Below are 23,475 nucleotides of genomic sequence, written 5' to 3' on the forward strand. Positions count from 1 at the left end.
GAGAAACTGACTTTTTCACATCCATTTTTTTCATTAAAACAGTCTTTTCTCCTCCCTTTTTCCACAGGGAGGTCAGGGGTCAGGGTCAGTTAAAGAGCAGTGAACCCAGAGCTGGAAGGGGTTCAGTGTCTTGCTCAAAGCTACTTCAGCAGGGTGGACACTTGCCAACACAGGGGGGCTTGAACCCGAGTCCTTTGCTTGAGAGATGGTCTCTTTAACCACTCGGACTCCCTGCCGTCCCTGATGTTAGTAATGCCGCGTCTCTGGCCACAAATAAAAGCAGGAGTTGCGTTACAGCCGTAGTCATGATGCCAAAGCAAACCCATTCGGCCAGTGATGACAGACGGGACCTGACTAAATCCTTGTGAAAGCCGGGGTAACATGACTGAACTGCATGGTGTAAGACCGCCACAACTTGCGTGGGAAACGGCTATTATCAGAGTTCAGCATTAACTAAAGTCAGACTACTGAATTAGCTTTGGAATTAGCAGCTGCTAGACCCCATGTGAAGAGTTAAATATGATTTACCGTGTCATGATATCTGTTGATGATACCCTGAGGACAAATCCATTTATGTAATCATAGGCAACGCAGGCCATAAACCTGTCATGTAACGTACATACACAGTTTTACTAGCTCTTAATATAAGCTGTGCATCCCTTTAAGAAAGACTGCAGCTTAGTGAAGAATGTTCAGATTCCAACTCTACAGCTGGAGGGAGAGAGATCCTATGATAAAACCATGCCAATGCAAATACAATGCAACTATGTAGACCAACGCACGGCACGTCTGAGAGTCCCGTCTGCATTGTTGTGTAAGCCATCCTCAGAACAACACAACTAAACTGACCTGCACACATCCATGCATACATTTTCTGAAACATCTTCACTACCTTCGCTAACTTATAGCCTTTCTGTTAGCTTACATATGACATTACACAACATTGCATGCCAACTGAAGCACTGACATCTGGAGCTAAAGGCCACATTGTGACCCGTCTGCCATGGGTCTTGATGAACTTAAGTGATATGATCAGTGAAGGTCTCATTCAATCAGCCGAAGCCATGGCTCATTTTGAGCATTAGAGCGGATTAAAGTACATGATGGTTCCACACGCATCCACTGAAGGAGGCCAGTTAATACTGGGGCTGGTTTAGGAAGATGCTACACAGTTGTAACATCGTTAAAGATCCCATCCAGACATATACTGTAAGACAGTAGTTCCCAGGCTGGGATTGGGACCCCCACTAGGGGTCGCCAAAGCTTCATGGGGGGCCACAAGTCTTAATTTTAAGGGTTATAAGAAAACTTAAAAAATTACACAGTACACATATCTCAGCATTTTGTTCAATTCTGTAAAGAAAACTACATAAAATTGTAATTGTTATTTAAGATTTAAACATGAATGGAAACTATATTCACAGAGCCTTCACTCTCTGATAAACAGCCTCATCCTCCATTAGAAAACTATGCAGTTAAAACAACCAAAGAGCTAATAGAACAATGGCCACATGTCAGGGAGAAGAAAACACTGTGGTCCCTTAAGGAAAAAGGTTGGGAAGCACTGTATTAAGACATGTAAACAGTCTGCGTGGAACAATGTGTGTCTGATATTTTTTCTGCAAAAAAAATAATAATCTCCACATTAAAACCGTTAAGGGATCTACTCCTTCTACCTTATTATAAATAACAGAATGAATATGCAAATGTTGTTCATTTCTAAATTTTCCCTGCTGGACACAAGATGTCCCCTACTTCACTGTAAAGTCCATTCTCAAGTTTCTTCATCGGCTTCCAAACTGCCGACATGAAATCATGCGGGTAGGCCCCGCCCTTAAAAAATCACTTTTCACTGAGCACAGAGAAACTTTCCACTTTCAGCAGATGAATGTGAAAACATCCTCCCAGTGTCAAACTCTGGACATACATCATTGTGCACAGTGAAGCTCAAACATCCAACTGTAGGAGCAAGAAGAAAAGCCTATTTCTGAGTGGAGGGGGGCCTTAAAACAACTTTAGTTAAATGTGTTACCATGCTAATTAGCATGTACAACACTAATTAACACAAAACACAAGGTACAGCTAAGTCTGATGAGAATGTGATTAGTTCTGCATGTATCATAAATTAAAATACTGGACAAACTGACATTTTAAATTAATAGAAAATCGTCTTCAAGGGGAAATAAATATTTTAATTCATGGCAATCAAACCAATAGTTGTTGAGACGTAGCGCTAGAGGAAAATATATATTTGAGTCAGGACCAACATTGCCGTGCCCCGAACCATGCCACTAAACTTACACCATGTTACATTTTTAAGGATTAATGTATCATTATCATATTAATTAATGGTTGTGAACTAATTAAATTATATGAAATGAGATGGTTCTTTACACTGGTGGGTTTTGTTTCCCATGATCCCCATCACCTCCAGTCACACATTTATCAGCCACCTCCTCTGCTTCTTCAGCCAAAAGGTTTTTCTCTTTTGCTGATAATGATAAACATGATGGAATGTTGGAAGTGATTTTTCCATGTGCCTTCGACTCTCCTTCCAGCTCGAGCTTTATCGCTGTTCGTGCTGGAAGAATACTACCATCTTCCTGTTTTTGTGCCATTAGGCAGTCTTAAAGAATTTCCTGCCTCCAACCTGGTGACATGCCATGAAAACTGCAGTAAAGAAGAAGCGAAATGCTGCCAGACCTCTGACCCACAGTCTAAAGCAGGAATGAATCATCCTTATCAGATACAAAGCATAGGCAAAGCAACTTTAAGAAAATCCCACACAAAACCCCAAACTGCAATTGAGACTGTCTAAAGACACTACTTACCACGAAATACATCTCTATAACAAGTACTGAGCCATTTTTGCCTCTTCAGATACAGAAGACAATAGTTAAAGGAACTGGAAAAAATGAAGATGTTCTGGGAAAGAGACATGATGCAACATCTTGTCAGCTCTCACGGACTCAAACACACACAAAAGATCCTTTGTACAAACTGCAAACTTGCTCTCTGACTCCAGACCTTGTGAGATGATGTCAACAAAATGCAAAAATAATGCTTTGCCTTATCACATGCATATGTTTGCGTGTGAACTGAATAATGCCACCCGTGTGTGTGTGTGTGTGTGTGTGAGTGCAAGTGCTAAAATAACTTGTATTGTTCAGAGTGGGCATCCTGAAAACATCTTTGAGAGGGATGGAACATTCCTGGGACAGGAGGCTCTACCGGGGGAAGGAAGGGCAAGGCTATGACACACACACACACACACACACACACACACACACACACACACACACACACACACACACACACACACACACACACACACACACACACACACACACAGTGACGCTAAGAGCCAGGGTTGAAGCGTGTGAACCGGAAATGGGCGCCTGTCTTGCCGGAGCCTGCAGACGGATTCAAAAGGTTCAGAGAGATCCGACCTGCAGACGTTCCCAGCCGTATTCCCAGCTCTGCCACGGATGTCTGCACTCTGTCTACAGCATCCTGGACACATTGCTCACCTCCTTCCACAGCAAAACATGTCTGTCACTCTGTACGTGTGCGTGTGTACATATGACTGATAATGATGCTTCCACAATAACACACACACATATACAGTCAGATAACCCAGGGTGAGCTTTTGTGTAATGGAAGGAAAGGCGGTCCGCAGCCAAAGTCAACACATGCTGCTCTGACCTGAACATAACAGGCCAGTCAGCTGGTTTCAAAACACACACATACATACACACAGCCTCTTTTGTGATGGTGGTCAAGTAAAGGACAACAAATACTATGAAGAGTCCAAAATCTATCATGGCTGTAGTGGAATTGATTAGAAACAAACATTCAAAACAATACCAAAAGAAACGATGTGCATTTGTTCTCTCCCTGTATGCTGCAACATGTAATTTAACTTAATTAACAGTTCAAATTTGCCAGAAAGTTGTTGACATTTGTTTTTCCTTATACCAGCAGTGAAAGGTAGCCACTCAGTCAGAATCCTTCCATTATTTGAGCATACCTTTCTCCTCATGTCACTTGTATCATGTATATTTGTGTAGGTAAGGTGGTGAAGGTGTACTTACATGGTTATCAGAGGCCTGTATGGGGCTGAGAACGGGAGAGCCTGCAGGGCTGCAGAGCTCAGGGAAAGGGTTGGGGATGGCCGGAAGGGAGGCTGGACGCAGATGCTGCTCTTCCTGCAGGCACCTGCAGAGGGAGACACACACACTCATGTCACAGTCCCGCCTGACCAGTGAAAGACTGACAATACTGTAATATGATGATGGGCATCACATGGGTGTAGAAGGTAGGCACGGCACACATCATATATTAGACTAAAAACTTGGATAAAAAAGTAAAGCATGTATTTCTAAAACCTCTCTGTAACTTACAGTCAATTTACTTTAACATTGTTTAAATTATGACTTAATTTTGCAGCTGCAACAATGTAAAATTACAAATATTGGCTAAGACTGATTTGTTGCAGAGTGATTTCAAAACAAAACAATAGTCATAATAAAAAGCTTTATAAGCTAGTTAATCACAAATTTCTAATCAATCTGATTTTCAAAGAGCATCTCATTCTCTTCACTTACATTTTCAAACTGGAATTAGAATTAAAGTACAATCATTATGTGCAATCTATGTCCCTGTGTATATGTTGGTGAGTAAGGCTGATAGCTGGAAGCAGCTTGCGTGCAAAGAATTAATAATTGAAGCACAAACGCACATAGAGCTAAAGACAAACAGAAGGGTTCTTCCTCAGGCAATTCATTTCTGCAAAGACAATGCTTCCAGCTGCCTTTATCTTAACATAAAACAGTGAAATCAGGGCAAGGGGGAAGATTATGAGCATCTACCTGACGGCTTGGATGTGCATGGGCTGAGACTGCCGCAGCCTCTCCCTGGAGGGGGAGGAAGAGGGCAAGGGCGGGGTGTGACGACGGTGGGCCTGACTGTGTCCCGGGTAGGCAGGGTGCATGTGGTGGTGCTGGTGGTGGTGGTGTGGAGCGTGCACATGGCCGTTGTTCAGGAGCAGCGCCGTGTCTGCCTGCGTAGAGTACACACTCTCCATTGAGGAGTTCATGTCATTCACCAGCTGCTCCAGGTCCACATCGTCATCTGTACAAGCAGGTGGGACGGTGGGATGGGAGAGGTGGGGGAGGGTGTAAGAGGAAAGTGAGTGACAAGGACAGTAAAAGCTGCAGGACAGCAGATATCCACTAGGTGTTGCCTCAGTCAGCACCAGTGTTTGAGAGATTACTTTAAAACCCACCAGCTGATAGTCTTTAAAGATCATCCTGCATAGACTCTTTCTGCAAATGAGATTAAACATCAGTGAATCTGTCTAGTTTAACTGTTGGTGCCAAGTTTAATGATGTATAAAACAGCGAGAGTAGAACCAGAATGCTTACAAAGTTATCCATGTTATCTCTTAGAAGTCTTCACAGATGATACATAAAAAGGTGCAGGACAAACTATGAAGTCTGGTTAGGGGAATTTCTACATTCCTAGTGATGTGTCTTGTGTTTTATCTCTATTTCTGTCTTTAAAGACAGATGGAGTAAATGCTATGGGAGCCAATTTGTCAGAAGTGATTGCTAAAGGAAGCCTGTTAGGGTGAAAAGTTTGCTTTACAGTCCATAGAGGGTGACCAGACATCATGCTTAACTTTGAACACACAGCTCAGCATTTTGACCTTTTGTCCTACTCCTTTTGGAGAAAATGCCACAGAACTCTGAGTAGCAACTTTAATTAGTTGTAATTCAACATTGAAAATATTGCCAGAAGCACATTGTGGCCCTGAACCATCGAGCATGAGAGGAGAGAGAGAAAAAGCACACAGCCTTGTTTTGAAGTTTCACCCGTCCTCGTGTTGGATTTCATTTTGGCTGGGATTTCTTCCAATGGCTGTGTCGTACACTCACTCACTACCTTGCCATTGGTCAGATTATGTGAAACCTGTCATTCACGTGGATGAGCCGTCTATCTGGAACTGGAAGTCAGAACCACAATCACCCACAGACTGAACAACCAAACCAAACCAAACCAAACTGTCTCTAGGACAGTCAGTTCTTTTCTTTTAACTTGACATGTTATTAATTAACTAAAGTCAGTCCAAGATTTCAAAGGCCTAGTGTGAGCTGCCCTAAGTGCTTTGATGACCTGCCTCCTTTTTTTTTTTAATTAGACACTGAATTTGTAGACTTTCTCTAGTGCTCAATACTCCAAAATCCATTCCTCGTCAGGTATAAATGGAGTTGAACTTGCAAACTGCACCCATTATTTACCATTTCCCAGACCTACAGACATTTATTTTTTTTAAACCTACATTTCTTACAAGCTAATGCGATGCCAGCTAGTGGGAAGAAGTGTACTAATGGGAAAGAAATGCCTCCAGTAAAACCAGTTTTAGGTTAAGGGCAAATTAAGTGCAAGACTTAGGAGGTCCGTTAAAAAAACAAGTGCAGTATGTGTCCATGTGTTTCTGTATGTGTATGTGTGTGTCCAAAGCCCTTTGGTCCTATTCCACCCCAACACCACACACAGAATTCTTGACATTCCTGTAGGAAGAAATTACAGCACTCTGGGAACGTTCACCAGTCTGTTCATGGCATATGGTGGCCAAATGATCAGGACAAAGTAGGGCACCAAAACACACACAGAAGAGCCGAGGACAACATGTACGCTATGCAGCCCTGATGAGCATGTGTATGTAATTATACAGGAGAATTAAAAGAAACAGCACATTGTACTGCATGGCACACACACACACACACACATACACACACATACACACACATACACACACATATACACACATATACACACATATACACACATATACACACATATACACACATACACACACATACACACACACACACACACACACACACACACACACACACACACTGAGCCTACTGAGCGGAAAAGAAGCCGCTGTACCAAAAGCAGCAGGAGTCTTCCCATCTGATCTCGAATCAGAGAGAGGTATGCATGACACAGACACAGACACACACCCACACACCCACACCCCACACACACACACACACACACACACACACACACACACAGAAAAGACAGTCTGGGACACAAGGTCATGTGATGCTGGGTTCACGAGCGGGACAGGGGTCGGGGGGACACGCACAGTTGGAAAAGACCAAGACAACACGAGGACAGTCAGAGGTGGTTCTTATATAAAAAGGTGCAATATACTGTAGTCCTTTTTCACAGCAGATATTTTGACGTACTGTAGTAGGAAAAGCACAATGTTACTGATAACACTATCGATGGCTCTCAGTAAGTTTTAACAGTGTGACAGTGAGTGAACAATAACAGGAACCATAGTCCACCTATAGATAGTTTATTTGTAACATTTCAACAACATATTAATTCAGATGCAACAGGTTTAGTTAGGTTTAGGCACAACATATCTTGGTAAGGGTATGATCATTAATTGCTACATATACTATATAGATAATCTGTTAAACATCTACAAAACAAGTCACAAATACTGTTCTTTTCTTACTGTAACATGTCAAAATGTCTCATTTCGCATTGGCCTATTACACACTGATGGCCGTAAATTAGGCAATAAATTAAACTTTTCAGAACTTCAATATGCAGAAATCTTGTGATGTGACATTTATACATTCAAATGTATACTTTAATTTGTTTTACAAATGAGGATCAATTTCAATAATTTTGGTGATTCCTTAACTTAAGCGCCATCATCAGGTCAAAATTTTAATTTGTTCAATTCTTCGGTTCAAATGGCTGAAAAAACTAATGTGCTAATTACCAAATGTTAGCATGCTAACACGCTAAACCAATGGCAACCTCTAGCTCTTTAGCCCCTCCCAGTGGCTCCCTGTGGCTTTGCCAAAAAAGTATATGGAAATGAATAACTTTTATTTTTTTAATTTTCATTTGTCATTGTTGTACGTGACTCTTACAATCCAGAATTTGTTAAAGTTAAAAAAATGTTTCATCAATTAAATTGTGGGTCATATGTTACGTCCTGATGCCTTTCCTTCTATATTTTGCCAAACCTCAATAGCATTGGATACTAGTCTTGAGTCTGCCTAGCTTGGCTAGCTATGGATTTCAAATCTGTAGTAAAATAGAGAATCTAATCTAAGTGCGTGGAACAATTAATTTGCTTTCAACACCAAAGCTGGCTTACCGACATGCTTTTTTTCTGTCTTTGGCCAAAAATGGCTCTTTCAATAGTAAAGGTTGCTGACCCCTGCGCTAAACAAAGATGCAACCCTCACTGATGCTGATGTTAGCATTTAGCTCAAAGTACCACTGTGCCTGGGTATAGCCTCACAGAGGCGTTAGCTAGCATGGCTGTGGACTCTTAATCATGTTTAGTGAAGGGCCCAGAAGTTTGAAATGGTAATACTTTAGTTCAAGATGGCTCTGTGGGAGTTACTTTAAAAAACGGGTTCAGTTGTCATTGGCAAGTCTAAGCACAGACAAGATTTCCTTGAAGTGGTTACACTTAAAACCAATATTTCATCAAGGCCAAAAATATCCTCCATCCTCCTAATTTTGGGAATAGGAAGGGTGTCTCTCTGCAGCTCTTCTCTGTTGCAGCACCACTTTGTGATTAAGGCTGATAAACCGGCTGGAGTTTTACATTAAAACGTAGCCTAGTGCAGCTTTAAGAGGATAATGATGGTATCATTGGCATTTCTCTCCCTCCTCCCTTTGCTGGCTTGGCCCACGCTGCACTGCTGGCTTCAGTTGGAGAAACCAGAGGACATATAGCATGAAAATGTCTTCTCCTCCCTCTCTTCTACTAACTGCAACTTTGAGAGCAGATGAACTGCTGCAGCACTCTGGCTAGAATCTGACGACCTACCATACAACCGCAGCCAATTCATTCCTGTAAGATCCCAGAATACATTGAATGAGGGCTCTCTGTCCCTGGCCACGACAACCTGCAATCATCGATCCCTGACGGCAGTCTAGAGGTCAGGGAAGAGAGCTGGACGTTCAGCTTTTCAGGGCAAAGGGCAATCCTTTATATGCAATAAAAATACTCCAGTTACGTGCTATAAAAATGCATTTTGGTACATTTTGCACATTAATCTTTTTGCTATACTTTTACGCATCCGTTGTGCCGCATGTACCGGCCAAGACAAATCCTTTTATACTGTACTGAGACCACTTCTTTTTTTATCTTTAATTTTTTTGTCAGTTCACATTTTGCATTGTAGGAAGAAGAACGAGTCGTCCTTATGGACGATAAAGTGAAAGTGAAACTAACGAGAGCTCTGTTTTCAATCACCACACAAGATGTGTAAATGTGGGTGGGTAAAGTGAATGAGTAATGCTTTCCATTCCTAGAAATCATTACTGAGGTGCATGTTACTAAACTTACGTAATAACCAGCAATGAATTAACTTTACTGAAGAGAAACATGGCCACTCTGTAGGGGAGCACACAAAATAAATTCATAGATAAACATTATGAGCAAAACATTAAATCTGGTGAAGTATATATACCGGCTTACATGAAATCAACACCATGGTATGTATTAAGACACATGTCATCAGCTCATCAAAAAGACAGGGCTGGCATAAATGAAGGGCATGTAGCCTGAGTCAGGCATGGTCTAAATATACAACAAGTCCGTCAGTGGGGTCGATGTCATGCTAGTGCAAAATCAAAATGAAACAGTAGCTGTATTTTTTCATTACCAAGCCAGTAAATGGATTCCACACAACTCTTATAATCCTTCTCCTGCATGCAAATTATCATGATGGAAAAACTAACTGCTGCTTATCAGTTATGCATGATATCAACATAGCTAAATATTTGGATTGTAGACAAACCTGAAGTACACTGACAAATCGGGGTGTCTATTCTCTATACCCTATGCTGTTAGTATCATCAATTAGTGCTTCAACACAGTGCAGTCTGGGAGTTATTTAGGATAAAGGATTGTAATTTACTTTTCCTTTTGCCCCTCAACCTGACTCATCAACTTCTACTTCAGTTTGCGTTTCCATTTTTCACAGATACAACTGCCCAAAGAGGATATGACATTTCTCAGAATATTCTTGTGTGCAGGTGAAAAGAGCAGAAGTAATATTAGTGCTTGTAAAAAGCTGAAGTTTTTTTTCATTCTGGTATATTGAGGATCCAGTCATTGGGCAAAGTCGGAATTTCTTAGCTCTTTAAAGTAGTTGCATTTCATACTGATGGAGACCAACCAAACCAGATGTTTTACATCACTAAAAGCTTGTTTTGCCATTAGATTAATTTGCTTCTGCTGTGCCAATTACACAACTTAATGTTATATCATCTCAGCTGTGACAATTATCTCTCAGAATCAGAAAAGGGCTGTAAAGGATTGACCACAATGGGCCCACAAATGCTAAGAAGTGGAATTCCAATTAGCAGATGATTGATTTGGCGTGCAAACATCATCCGCGGTGTCACTGTCTGTATTCAAGTATGAACCTGCACACCTTCCACTATCTACAACCCTGCCCCACAGACCTATGGCCTAGTTACTTTAAACTCCCCTCTAGGCTGGGTGACCTACAGGCCTATATAAACACCCCATCTACACACCCCATTCACGTAAAGGCATACGTAATACCCTCACACAAGCACACGACCACCACACATCAGCAGAGCAGACAATTAAACCACCAACCAATGAGAGAAAAAAAAAAAAGAGGCCAGGGAGGGAGAATTTACAACCTCTCCTCTCCTCAAATTGGCTGCTTTCCAAAAGGATTCCCAAGATTTTCCACAATGGCTGAAGGGATTTCTGGGAATATATTGAGAGAAGGCTAACGCATGTGTGTGAGCATTGGTCGGGAGGTTGGGGAGGGGGTTGTAGAAAAGTGCTGAGCAGTACTAAAAAAGGGGGGTGCACTTTAACACTTGTCTATAATCTCTCCATATGGAGAGCAGAGCATGCAGTGATGAAGGGAGAAAATGTCCTAGATGAAGGTGGAGATAGAGAAGAATAGTGGGGGATTTCTAGGAAGACAGGGGGAGTATTCAATGGGCTTTGTACAAATACATTGTGGTATATATAAAAAAACATAAAGAGTAGATCGGGGGAATCATGACCATTTCGTATTTTCTGATTTAAATACCTGAATACATTTGACACTGGTTGGATGAGGAGAGGAGAGGAAATTTACCATGGTGATGTGGCAAATTTTGACCAGCGGGGCGCTGAAACCCTGGGACAATCAGCTCATCAGGCCTGCGAGAGGAAGTGCGGTCCATGCTTTCCTGTAAAAAAGGCAGGAAAAAAAAGATATTTTTAAAAAGGCGAAGACCATGCAGTAAAAACCATGCAGTGGGTTTAATGGTGCCTTCACACCAAAGCTGTTAGGTTCAGTCAAAAAATGACTCATTCAACTCAATCATTTGCCAGGTTAGTGCGGTTCATTTGTGGTGTGAAAGCAAACAAACCAACCACAGGATTTAATTGTAGCAGATATGCTGTTGTTGAAAATCTCTGGTGTTACTAGCGTATCCTAATCCATTGTTTTCGGAGGCAGGATCTGATGCATTTTATTTTTTAGTGACAGGCAATATTGTTAGAAATAACATTATGTATGAAAATAATATTCAAATATTTTTTACTCAACATTTGTGTTTCTGTTTTAGTTTGTTTGGCTTTATGGATAAGGCCTGTAAGTCAGGAAGCCAAAACACCCACGTCTACACAACTGGCCTTGGAGCCTTCAGACTGCAGGGCTTAACTTAATGAACATTCACTCAGCTCCAGACTAACTGACACCATGTCAAATAACCAGCAGAAATCACTACACCGTCCCCAAGCCTCAGAGGACAGAAAAGCTGAGTGGATAAAGTTTATTTTGAATGGCAACGTGTGTGCATTTTTACTATGGACTGCTTTCTTAACAAGCAGTTGGAAGTTTTGGGGGCTTTTTGCCTTTATTGACAGAATAGCTCAAGATAGACGGGGGGGGGCAGAGAGACAGGGGATGACATACAGGGGGCCATAGTTCGGATATGAAACCATGGCTCAGCCTTGGCACATGGTGGTCCAGTTCCATCACATGAGCTACAAGGTGCCCAGGAAGCTGTACATTTTATCAGGTTTTATGTTGTTTTAGTGTTAATTTTGTTGTTTAGCCTGCTGAACTTTAGCATGTTGCGCACTGTGGTTGCGATAAGTGGCTTAATTCTGCAGCCCTTTATACTGTGGGAGTTTCGTTGTTCTACGGAAGCCTGGGGTGTTTGTGTGTGCGTGTGTTGCTGCCACTGTATGTAAATTTATTTGATAGACATGCCATGAAGGTAACAATATAGTTACATGTGGAAAAGAAATGGTCAGTGGCAGGAATTAATTTTCTTGGCAATGTTGTGTAACTTATAACACAAGCGGCTGTGGCTCAGAGGTAGAGCAGGTCGTCCACTAATCGGAAGGTTGTTGGTTTGATCCCCGGCTCCTTCCACCACATATCGAAGTATCCTTGAGCAAGATACTGAACCCCAAATTGCACACATTGTGAATGTGTATGAATGCGTTAGTTTCTGTTTGATGGGCTTTGCCATCGCTGTGTGAAAGGGCGAATGTGGCATGTAGTGTAAAAGCGCTTTGAGTGGTCGGAAGACTAGAAAGTACAGGTCCATTTACCATTACCAACACCCAGCAGCTACCAGGCAGAGTACAGTCAGGGCACTCTGGTCCATTTAGTTAACCTAGAAAAAACAGATTTTTTTCCCCCATTGACCACATGATTGGTTGAAGAGTAGGTAGAATTTCAGTCGACCAAGATTTTCTTTGGTTGACTACAGCCCTAGTCCGGAGGAAATTAACCAAACTATAAATGTGAGAGCATCCTAAGATTTGTTAGTCAGGGGTAAGACAACGTGTTATTTTCAGTCCAGACGAAGGGTGGTTTCGTGCCTCTGCTCTTGAGGAACATCAACCATCAGCCTCAAGTTCAGAGACCTGTGACAGTTTGACCCTGTGGCACTGTGACTTTATGACCCCCTGTCCTTTCACTCTCTCTCGGTCTATGTCTCTCTTAACACACACAACACACCCACACAAACTCTCACGTCTGTGTCTCACACGCATCAGGTACTGATTTAAAAAAAGCAAAAAACATATCAATCATTTTTAGAGCAAAAACATACCAGCTCAGGCACACTTATACAATCTCACACGTCTCGAGATGCACGAACACACTGCCAAGTTCCTCACACATTGTCTAATTTGAAGCAGCCTCGAGGCAAGAAAGCTGCAGAGGAGAAAGACAGGGAAAAAAGCCAAACGAATTTTCAATCTTCCCTTTTCTAGGAAAAAGAAGAACGCGGAAGCATTGCTTCCAGGAACTGCTAGTGGCCAGGGGTCCTGTTGTGCATGTATGCACACACACACACACACACACACTCAAAACTCCCCTCTGTGCTTCGAAAACATCCATAAATGCCCAGAGTAAGATTTATAGCTCTGAGAAGAAGCAGCCAAAAGCTTTCCAAGGAAGGCAACTTGGCTGCAGGGCCTGTGGGCTGACAAAGAAAGCCTGCAGGCTTCAGCTAGAGTTGAATAGCTAGAGATACAGCAACTTGTCCACTAAACTCCTTCTGATTTACAGTATATCTTACTCAGCATGTGAGGGAAATACATGCGAACATGCTAACAACAATGCGCTCCAAATTCAAAGAAAAGTTGACTGGCTCAGACAGACAAGATAACCTTGCAACCTCACTGGAAGGTCCATCAAACTAATGTTGCATGGACAAGCACTGTTCAAAACCAGAAAACGGGGCATCTGAGCAGCACCTTTCAGTCATCCGTCTCACACACAGTCAAGCTGTTTACACAGGCCGAGTAAAGGCTCACGTTTTACTTTTACTTACTTAACTTTATTACTTGCACTATACCCACAGAAAAGTGCCCTGAAGCATACTTTTATGCCTTAAGCCTATGTTCTTCTCTTTTACACAATTATCTACAGTGATTATGTATTGGGCTCTGAGTGTTGATAAAACGCTGATGACCTACACTGAATACTGTGCCTGAATGCATCTTGTTTAGACAGAAACAGAGCACTGTAGCTGCTTCTGCTGCTCTGCCAATGTCTCATGTGTAGACACTGTGTAAGAAGATGGATAACACCCTCAATATCTGTCCATTAAATACAAGGCTACATTTAGCAGCCAGTTAGCTAAGCTTACCACAGAGACTGGAAACAGGGGGAAACAAGCACCTGTGTTTACCCTACTATTTCATGTTAAAATGGTTGCTGTGAAAAAGGTCTATAATACAGCAAATAAAGCCCCACAAAATGGAGAATAGTCATTTTTTTCACTTTCAGAGGTGCTGTTAGGGGGTTTTGTTTGGACATTGGACAGAGCCAGGCTAGCTGTTCCCCGATTTCCACTCACTGTGCTACATTAACTGGCTAACTGCCTTTTCCCATAAGAATGTAATTGTGTACACTGAGTGGCGTTGTTGGAGTTGGAGGCAGGACAGTGTCCTAGTCCTGGTAACAGAGTAGCAGCGGTATTAATATATAGCTACAAGTAAACCCAGGGAAAATCCCCTCCCCTCAGCAGCACTTGTGCAGTAAAAGAGTCAGCTTTAACAGCTACATTCCCCATAAAAACCTTATTGTGAATTCCCAATAATGCACTTTCTGACTCTATAGTCTGAAGAGAGTCCAGTGATGCTGCCTCAGTGGTCAAGAAGTGACAACTGTGAAGACGTAACTCACTTTCTTAAAAGTAACTTAAAAATAGAAATTGGTTTATCAGTAAAAGCATGTTCCAGATGTGGATAGTTTTGCATGAGTTAATAGTTGGAAACAACACTGTTGATATAACTAGTCTTAAGTGGTATATGGTAGCTACATGAAGGGGGGCTTTCTTCTTTTAGTTTAAACATCTTCAACTTGTCTTGCCTTTTGTTAAAAGGCCTTGTTTTTGAGTACTGCAGGGTCAATATTATGGCTGGTTACTGGTACTCAGGTTTTCAATACCTTTAAAAAGGTATCTACCAAATTAACCCACTACCAACAAGTAGTATCGATATTTCTCCAGTGAAACTAAGCTACATTTGATTGTTTTGAGTCTGTGGTGGTAAAGTTGAGTACAGCGTGTTTGACAGTGTTAGCAGTTCAGCCTGCCAAGATGCCACCAATCATTAGAAAGTATGGCTATACTACACGTCTGTGGCATCTGATAAAAATAAATGCATAAAATACTTTAGGATTATTTCAGGAAATACTGGGAATACGAGTAACATGATGAACACCTCATCAAAGCCAATGCTATCCATCCAATAGTTGTTGAGATATTTCAGTCTGGAACAAAGTGGTGGACGAATGGTTAAAAAAAACCTTCTGGTGGTGTCCTGGTAGTTCACCTGGTAGAGCTGAGTCCTTGCTGCAGTGGCCATGGGTTCAAGTCTGATCTGTGGCCCTTTGCTACGTGTCAGCACCTCTCCCCCCCCCTTTCCAGTCTATCTTTAGCTCTCCTATCCAATGTCTCTTCCTGCTTGTTCTTTTCTTCTCAGACAACTGCTTGCTTTCAATCTCTGTCTTTCTGTCATGTCCAGAATGCGTCTACTTTAAAAACGTGGAAAAAATTGAAGAGTCATCTATGCTTTTCTTTCTCTGTGCTTTTGAGTTGTTTCTCGTCCTACATTTTGGAGTCTTGATGAATTAGTTTGGACCAATATCAAGGTTCTTGGAGTCAGCAGTACTTGAAGAGGAAATCTTAGACCCTGGAGTCGATCAGCTTGACATACTTGGGTTGCTCTTGTCTGTGGGTAGTCATGACTATTCTTGACATCTCTTTCATCGCAGGCAAACGTCTCCTCTTTCACTCTATAGCCCACAGCATTAACATCTAGGCATTTCAACATACTTTCTCTCAGAGCATCAAAGGCTACGCTTCCTCGAAAGCACAAGCACAAGACCGAGGGTGCCCATTAATGTGGCAGCCACTGACCTCTGACCTCTCAGAACATAAAGAAAGAAAGAACTGTAGAACAGAACAGAACAGACATGTTCAGGACTGCTGACACAAATACCTACGTTCGGGGGAGAGGATCTGTTAAACGCTTCATTCATTCCACTCTTCTGACTGGTTAAAGTCATAACTCAGCTGAGCTTTGAGTCTGCGGACTGTGGCTTCTTAGTGCTCTACAGTTTATGTGTATGCACATGAACAAATACACACTCATGCATAAGGAGATGGAAGGGAAAAAGTTGCTGGCTGCTTTCTCTGAGACATCTCTGGCACAGATCCAAAGTTCTCACTAAGATAGACACACACACACACACACACACACACACACACACACACACACACACACACACACACACACACACACACCTGGAACACTGCCCAGATTCCCCAACATGCCTGGTGTTATGTATAGCGTTATGCAAGTATGCAGAAAAGAGGGCTCATTTGCGCCTTATCTATACACACTAAACCTACAGTAACTGCGTACAGGGAGAGTCCATGGGGTGTGTGTATGTGAGTGTGCCATGCTGTGTCATGTCAACTGGCAAGCTTTACATAACACACACACACACACACACACACACACACACACACACACAGCAATGTTGTAACCCACTTCTGTCCCTCTAACTATCAAACTCTGTTTTTTCTCCTCTAGATGCAGGGTGGAGGAATGTTGTTTTCTATGGGGATTCAATTCACTATTCACTGCAGTCTTACTGGTGCAAAACCCTTTCCTGGAAGCTAACGTGAACCAATCCAACTTCGTGTCAGCTCAACGGGGGCTCAGCGGTCCCACGGTTTGGGTTAGCAGGGAGCTGCATTTTTGTACCTCCACTAAGAGGAATAAAGCAGCTGAGGCTACGTCACCTCCATCGTCCCAACGGTCCCAGTAAGACGTCATACCATCAATCCCATGCTTTCAGGCCTGTCACACAACAAAGCCCACAGTTTGTTATTGTTGTTTGTTTAGCACTCTATTTATAGACCTCCACGATGCTCTTTGGCCAAATTCTTTAGGTTACTGAAGGGTTGGAGAGGAGAAAATCCGAGCAGGGAAACAAAGGGCTCATTCTGCAGGAGTTGGACAGTGGAAGTGGGTCTGTTGTGTTGCAGAGACACCATATTTCACCTAACTAGGCTATTTGCTTCATTCACTGTGAAGTAAGTAGCCTCACAGAGCCACTGTACACATGTTGGTACACACGGAGAGGTTTGCATAACTAAACTTGTTAGGACTTTCCTCTACAGTCTTTCCCTCACGCATAACCCAAACCTAAACCTAAACACCTAAAGACAATTCCAAGCTGCACAATATATTTATATCTGAAAAATGACAAGTAGACAAATTCCTAAAAAGCTAGCTTTTTTGTTAAACCCAAACCCTACGCTAGTTGTCAAACCTTTCCTGCCCCCCCTTTTCAGCAGACAAAAAACGTTCCAGTCCTGCCACCCCACAACTTCTGTCAATCATTAACAATGACAGGGGAAGCAACTAATAAAAAGGATCCAAGCTGAATTTTAGTCAGATGAAGGTCTGCGTGATGGCATCAGCAAAATCTTGTTTTCTCTAAATAGATCACATTAATTAACTTACCTCTTTAAGTTAGTTAAGTTTAGTACGAAATGCTAACAATGATTCTAGTATCAAAGCAGTTAAGGCTTGCATGACTTCCTGCCGCCATTACTGGTTACACGTCTACCTTCCGATTGTTATTTGTCCTTGAACAATGAGGACCACTATGATCGAGGCATATTTTGCTTTGATTATCAGTGCGGTGGTTTATGAACCAGGAGATATTTTGACCTGATAACCACAGGTGCAAATAATTAATAATGGTTGCATTGGTATTGTGAGTGCTGGCTCAGAACTGGCAAAACTAAATAAAATGGAGCCATTGTTCATCTTATAAGTTAAAGTGGATATAAAAAGTCTACACACCCCTGTTAAAATGCCAGGTTTTTGTGATGTAAAAAAATTAGACAAAGATAAATCATGTCAGAACTTTTTCCACCTTTAACGTAACCTCTAACGTGAACAATTCAATTGAAAGACAAACTGAAATCTTTTAGGTGGAAAAATAAAAAATAAAAAACTTACAATAAGCTGGTTGCATAACATGTTCAGAAATGATCAATCACATTCAAACTCATGTTAAATAGTAGTCAGTACACACCTGCCATCATTTAAAGTGACATCTCAGAGCAAAAGCCATGGTCCGCAGAGAGCTTCAAAAGCATCAGCGGGATCTCATTGTTAAAAGGTATCAGTCAGGAGAAGGGTACAAAAGAATTTCCAAGGCATTAGATATACCATGAAACACAGTGAAGACAGTCATCATCAAGTGGAGAAAATATGGCACAACAGTGACCTTACCAAGAACTGGATGCCCCTCCAAAATTGATGAAAAGACGAGAAGAAAACTGGTCAGGGAGGCTTCCAAGAAGCCTACAGCAACATTAAAGGAGCTGCAGGAATTTCTGGCAAGTACTGGCTGTGTACTACATGTGACAACAATCTCCCATATCCTTCATACGTTTGGGTTATGGGGTAGGGTGGCAAGACGGACATCCAAGTCCGGCTAAATTTTGTAAAAAAAATACATGAAGTCTCCCAAAAGCATGTAGGAAAATATGGTATGGTCTGATGAAACTAAGGTTGAACTTTTTGGCCATAATTCCAAAAGGTATGGCGCAAAAACAACACTGCACATCATCCAAAGAACACCATACCCACAGTGAAGGATGATGGTGGCAGCATCATGCTTTGGGGCTGTTTTTCTTCAGCTGGAACCGGGGCCTTAATCAAGGTGGAAGGAATTGTGAACAGTTCCAAATATCAGTCAATCTTGGCACAAAACCTTCAGGTTTCCGTTAGAAAGCTGAAGATGAAGAGGAATTTCACCTTTCAGCACGACAACGACCCAAAGCATACATCCAAATCAACAAAAGCATGGCTTCACCAGAAGAAGATTCTTTTGCAATCTGACAGATTTGGAGCGCTTTTGTAAAGAAGAGCAGGCAAAGATGTGCCATGCTAATTGACTCCTACCCAAAAAGACTGAGTGCTGTAATAAAAACAAAAGGTGCTTCAACAAAGTATTAGTTTAAGGGTGTGCACACCAGGTTATTGTAAGTTTTTTATTTTTTATTTTACCCCCTAAAAGATTTCAGTTTGTTTTTTAATTGAATTGTTCACATTATAGGTGGAAAAAGTTTGGACATGATTTATCTTTGTCTAATTTTTTACATCACAAAAACCTGGCATTTTAACAGGGGTGTGTAGACTTTTTATATCCACTGTACATCTGTGCTTTTCCTGCTTTGACAAAAAAAAGTCAGAAGCTTTATAACCCTGCATGAGCTTTTGTGTTTCATTAAAAGCCAAACTGTTAAAGTATTATAAGATGTTCTTGATTCATATGCTACCACACACTGCTGACAAGCACACAGACATACAACACACAAAATATTTACCTGGTAGTTCGAGTGACGTAAGAAGTAGTCAGGACATCCCGCTAAGGCCATGGTGTTCCTTCAGTGTTCCCTCTGTAGGGAATGACCCCCTCTGGTTTCACCAGCACCCTGCACATGAAGAAAGGACACAGCGCAGAAAGAAATGAATGAAAAAGAGGAAAGAAAGCACCAAACACTAATCTGAACAGAAATTACAGGAGAAAACACAAATTCACAAAACAAACTGAATGATGAAGGAAAACGAGACAGGTAATGAGGCAACTCACAAACAAGAAGTGAATTACCAGCACTTGTTGTGATCCGTGCTAAACGCCATGCAACAACTTTGTAAAACTGGTATTTATTTGGTATGCCTACAGACAAAATGCTTAAACCCCTCTCTCTGCTCAAGAGAAAACAAAGCCTGCATGTGCGAAGGGATGTGCATGCATGGATGAACATGTGCACACCGAATCCAATGTAAACACAGCCATTGTGTACAACACACACACACACACACGTCAGTTCCCAAACAAAGCCTGGGGCTTAAGACTAAATAAGAAACCCTCTCCACCTGCAGACTTCTGGGGAAGGCGAAAGGGGGGATGAGGATGAGAGCCTTTCTGAAGGAACTTGAAATAGGAGTCGGCTATTGCCACTGCATTGTGCAGCATTATCTGCTGTGAGTAAGCAGGGGGAAGCTGTGTGTGTTTGGAAAGAGGATACACACACACATACACACACACACACACAGCAATACATTTCCATTTCAAGCTGTTCACCGTGAGGTTTTATGTTGCTCTTAGCATTAAAACTACAGGAAGCCTTTGTAAATCAATTAATTTTGCTGCATTGCATAGAGGGGAGTTGGCTCTTAGAGGGTCAAAAAAACAACAATTATCCAACTTGCAGTTACACCCCAAAATTAATTACAACCACTTAAATATGAAGATAAATGGGTTCCTTGGGCCTGCATGATGTCGTTTTGGAATCAGATTTCTATCTCCATTTGTTTCATTGTTTTGGCTGGAAAGTCTTGTCCTCGCCTGTTGGTGCAAATCCCAGATCACCATCAAAATCTAATCAACAGTTCCCTTTAACCACTCCTATCTGCCCACCCAATTTTATGAAAAGCTGCAATAACATTTTAGAGATGTCCAGCTCAAAAACTGGATTTTTCTCTCAATTCAAGAAAAATAGGAACCCTCCACACAGGTAGAAATGACTTGTTAAGACTGATATTTCTGTAGCCCACATACAAATTTCAGGGAAGTGCTGCAACCGATACTGCTTCCAACAAAGGTTCGGCAAACTGAATCCACACACACACACACACACACACACACACACACACTGAACTCTGCATCTCTCTCACTAAGTAGCTCCTCTCACTCTTTGACTGCTGGTTTCTCTTCACTTTCTCTCCCAGCATGTCTCCATTGTACAGGTCATTATATAACAGATATCAGATGGTTCAAACAATATCTCTTCCTCCTCCTCCTCCTCCTCCTCCTCTCCTCTCCTCCCTCTCTTTTCACCCCACTAATTACTGTTTCCACTGGGGCTCTGCTATCTTTAGGTCGCTCTGCTGACTGAGAATCTGTGTCTAAATGTGTGTGCACAGTTGCACAAACACAGCCTCTCCGATGCTGATAATTGCACACTTTTTTTTCTATTCTACTTTTATTGTTTTACTGAGACTGAGTAGTTTTATATCTCAAACGTTCTTGCATAGGCTTACGCGTGTGTTTACAACAATCAAACTGCTGGCCAAAAGGGCAAGCGGGGCTGATCTTATGTGTGGCTAATAAGGCTGAAAGCAAAGCCAAAGCTCCAACTGCTTGACATTTGCTGACATTTGTGGTTCCTCCTGCAGAGAAAACAAGTAATTCAGCTTTACTGGTCATACGGGGAGATCTAGAGAATTAAATGGGACAGGGAGCAACTTAATAATGCCACACGTGTGAGTGTGCGTGGCTATAACACACCACACTCCTAGATCAAAGTACAAAGGAGCTCAAATTCTGACATTGAGTGGATTTCAGTAGCAGGTTTTTAGCGATAATGACTGCACTGCAACCTCACTAGTGACAGCCTCTATAATGATATACTATCCATATGCACCTGTATCTTCTACACAGTAGTCTAGGTCTGACATTCAGAGCCTCTTATAGGCCTCAATGTTACCTGATCCTAAACAAATCTGTGGTCTTCTTTATGCGCCAGGAAGGAAGAAGGAAGTTTAGCAGTGTGCAGAGATTAGCCTACATTAAGTCACAGCTAATGGAGCTTTATGACAGACCATCAACACACACGCAAGTACACACTCAGCCAGCTTATCCTCCCTGATTCAGCCGTGGGTTCAGATAACATAACTCCCATATAAAGTGGAAGAAACCAAAGCACAGTTACAGTGAGGAGATGAAACAGTCCCTGCAGAGGCTCTCTGACACTGATGGAACATGTAGGCTAACATGTGTGTGTGTGTTTTCAGGAGTTTTGTCAGTTTTTTTTCCCTTCCACCATCACTAACAGTCTCAGCATGACTGCAGTGATGAAGTGTTAGAAAAGAACTTCGTGCTCCAGCTGGTGATCTCAAACACATCTTCCACAGATGCAAGCTCTGTACCGTTTAAATGTCTTCATATTTTACTTTACCTGCAGTAGGTTTGACAGACAGATAATTACGGTGACTCTGGAGCTCATTTCACAGCACAAAAATGCCAATAAAGTCTTATTTCTGCCAATAAAAGCGTTGGTAAAGTAAGTTACCATCCCTGTGCAATGAGCAACAAGCTTCTATAGGAAGTATGTTTGACACTGATATACCATATGCGTGATATTAGTCCAAACAAATAACAGAAGTGCTTACGGTAATCAAAGGGCAGGACGCGGCTCAAGGATCGTGTCCAGGACGCGCGACGGAGCAGGACCCGGCGCGCTTCGACTGTCCTCGTCTGGATCGCCACACAAACTGCCTCCCCCAACAAAACTCTGTCCGCTGTTCTGTTGTCTTCACCTTGTCTACCCCCACCCTCCCCCCACCCCACCCCCCCGAAGTGCTTTCCTTGCACGCGTACACACACGTAAACGCACGCTCACACTCGTACACATACGAGCACACATGCACTGATCTCGACCTGCACTTTCGACCAGCTGACTCTTCTCGCTCTCTCTCTCCACACACACACACACACACACACACACACACACACACACACACACACACACACACACACACTCTCTCTCTCTCTAAAGGAAACCTCCTCTCTCCGCCCTGTTCACAGCAGCACACTGCAAAAAATAAACCTTTTTCTTTACAGCCTGGTGGACAGCGGATAAATCTAATGTTTGGCAAACATATAAGAAAATAAAATACCCGTAAAGAGTTTTCACTACCTTTCTGAGGCCATTTTCATTTTATTTTAAAATATTTTTTAAAACTCGAAATAATTGTGAAGGTTGACATTTTTTGCAGTGTGTCCAAGACCTGCCTTTAACCCTTGGAGCAGAGGGAGGCCTCCTTTCTGTGATCTGAAGTGACTCAATCATTAGTGTCATCCATCCATCTGTGTCACTGCTGCAGGTGTATGTACACGCTCTGTAGCCTGCAGCGTATGTCCTTAATGTCAAATCTCACTACACATTTACAACAGTGGACTGAAAAACAGTTCCTCGAGGCGTATTACAGCCTGTTTTCCTACACACTTCACAGCCTGTTTCCTTACCAGGTCGTCAAATACAGACACGAGCAGTGTTCAGTTAGTTGCACTCTGCAACTTCACCGTGAAATGTCACAAAATAAATGCTGTTTTCCGAGTGTCTATCATTTTTGTCCAAATAAAGTTTGCATGGATTCAATCATTGTGTAGGTGCATAGTAGGATTATTCAAGTTCAAGTTTTCGGACAAATGGTTGGAGGACAAGAAGTTTGAACCATGGTGGCTGAGTCCCGTCTCTGGAAATAACCGTAAGGCGTACTGCTCTGTGTCAGAAGGTGATGAGTGTAGG

At 42.1% G+C, this 23,475-nt stretch overlaps 1 protein-coding gene across 2 annotated transcripts in view; it reads right to left on the reverse strand.

Annotated features, from left to right (window-relative positions):
* The window catches only part of LOC127357540 (growth factor receptor-bound protein 10), a 45,418-nt gene extending 22,896 nt beyond the window's left edge, over window positions 1-22,522 (reverse strand). The window contains exons 1-5 of one of the 2 annotated variants that reach the window (XM_051389792.1): window positions 22,337-22,522; window positions 19,486-19,593; window positions 11,190-11,283; window positions 4,872-5,133; window positions 4,095-4,218 (exon numbers count right to left, since the gene is read on the reverse strand). In XM_051389792.1, coding sequence (XP_051245752.1) covers window positions 4,095-4,218; window positions 4,872-5,133; window positions 11,190-11,283; window positions 19,486-19,536 — 531 coding nt within the window. In that variant the 5' untranslated portion in view covers window positions 19,537-19,593; window positions 22,337-22,522. Of the gene's footprint in view, window positions 1-2,831; window positions 2,859-4,094; window positions 4,219-4,871; window positions 5,134-11,189; window positions 11,284-19,485; window positions 19,594-22,336 lie in introns of those variants that run through there. The other variant, XM_051389794.1, reaches the window with a different exon arrangement.
* Window positions 22,523-23,475: the final 953 nt, after the last annotated feature.

This window comes from Dicentrarchus labrax, unplaced genomic scaffold (assembly GCF_905237075.1).
Source record: "Dicentrarchus labrax unplaced genomic scaffold, dlabrax2021, whole genome shotgun sequence".
NCBI lineage: Eukaryota > Metazoa > Chordata > Actinopteri > Moronidae > Dicentrarchus > Dicentrarchus labrax.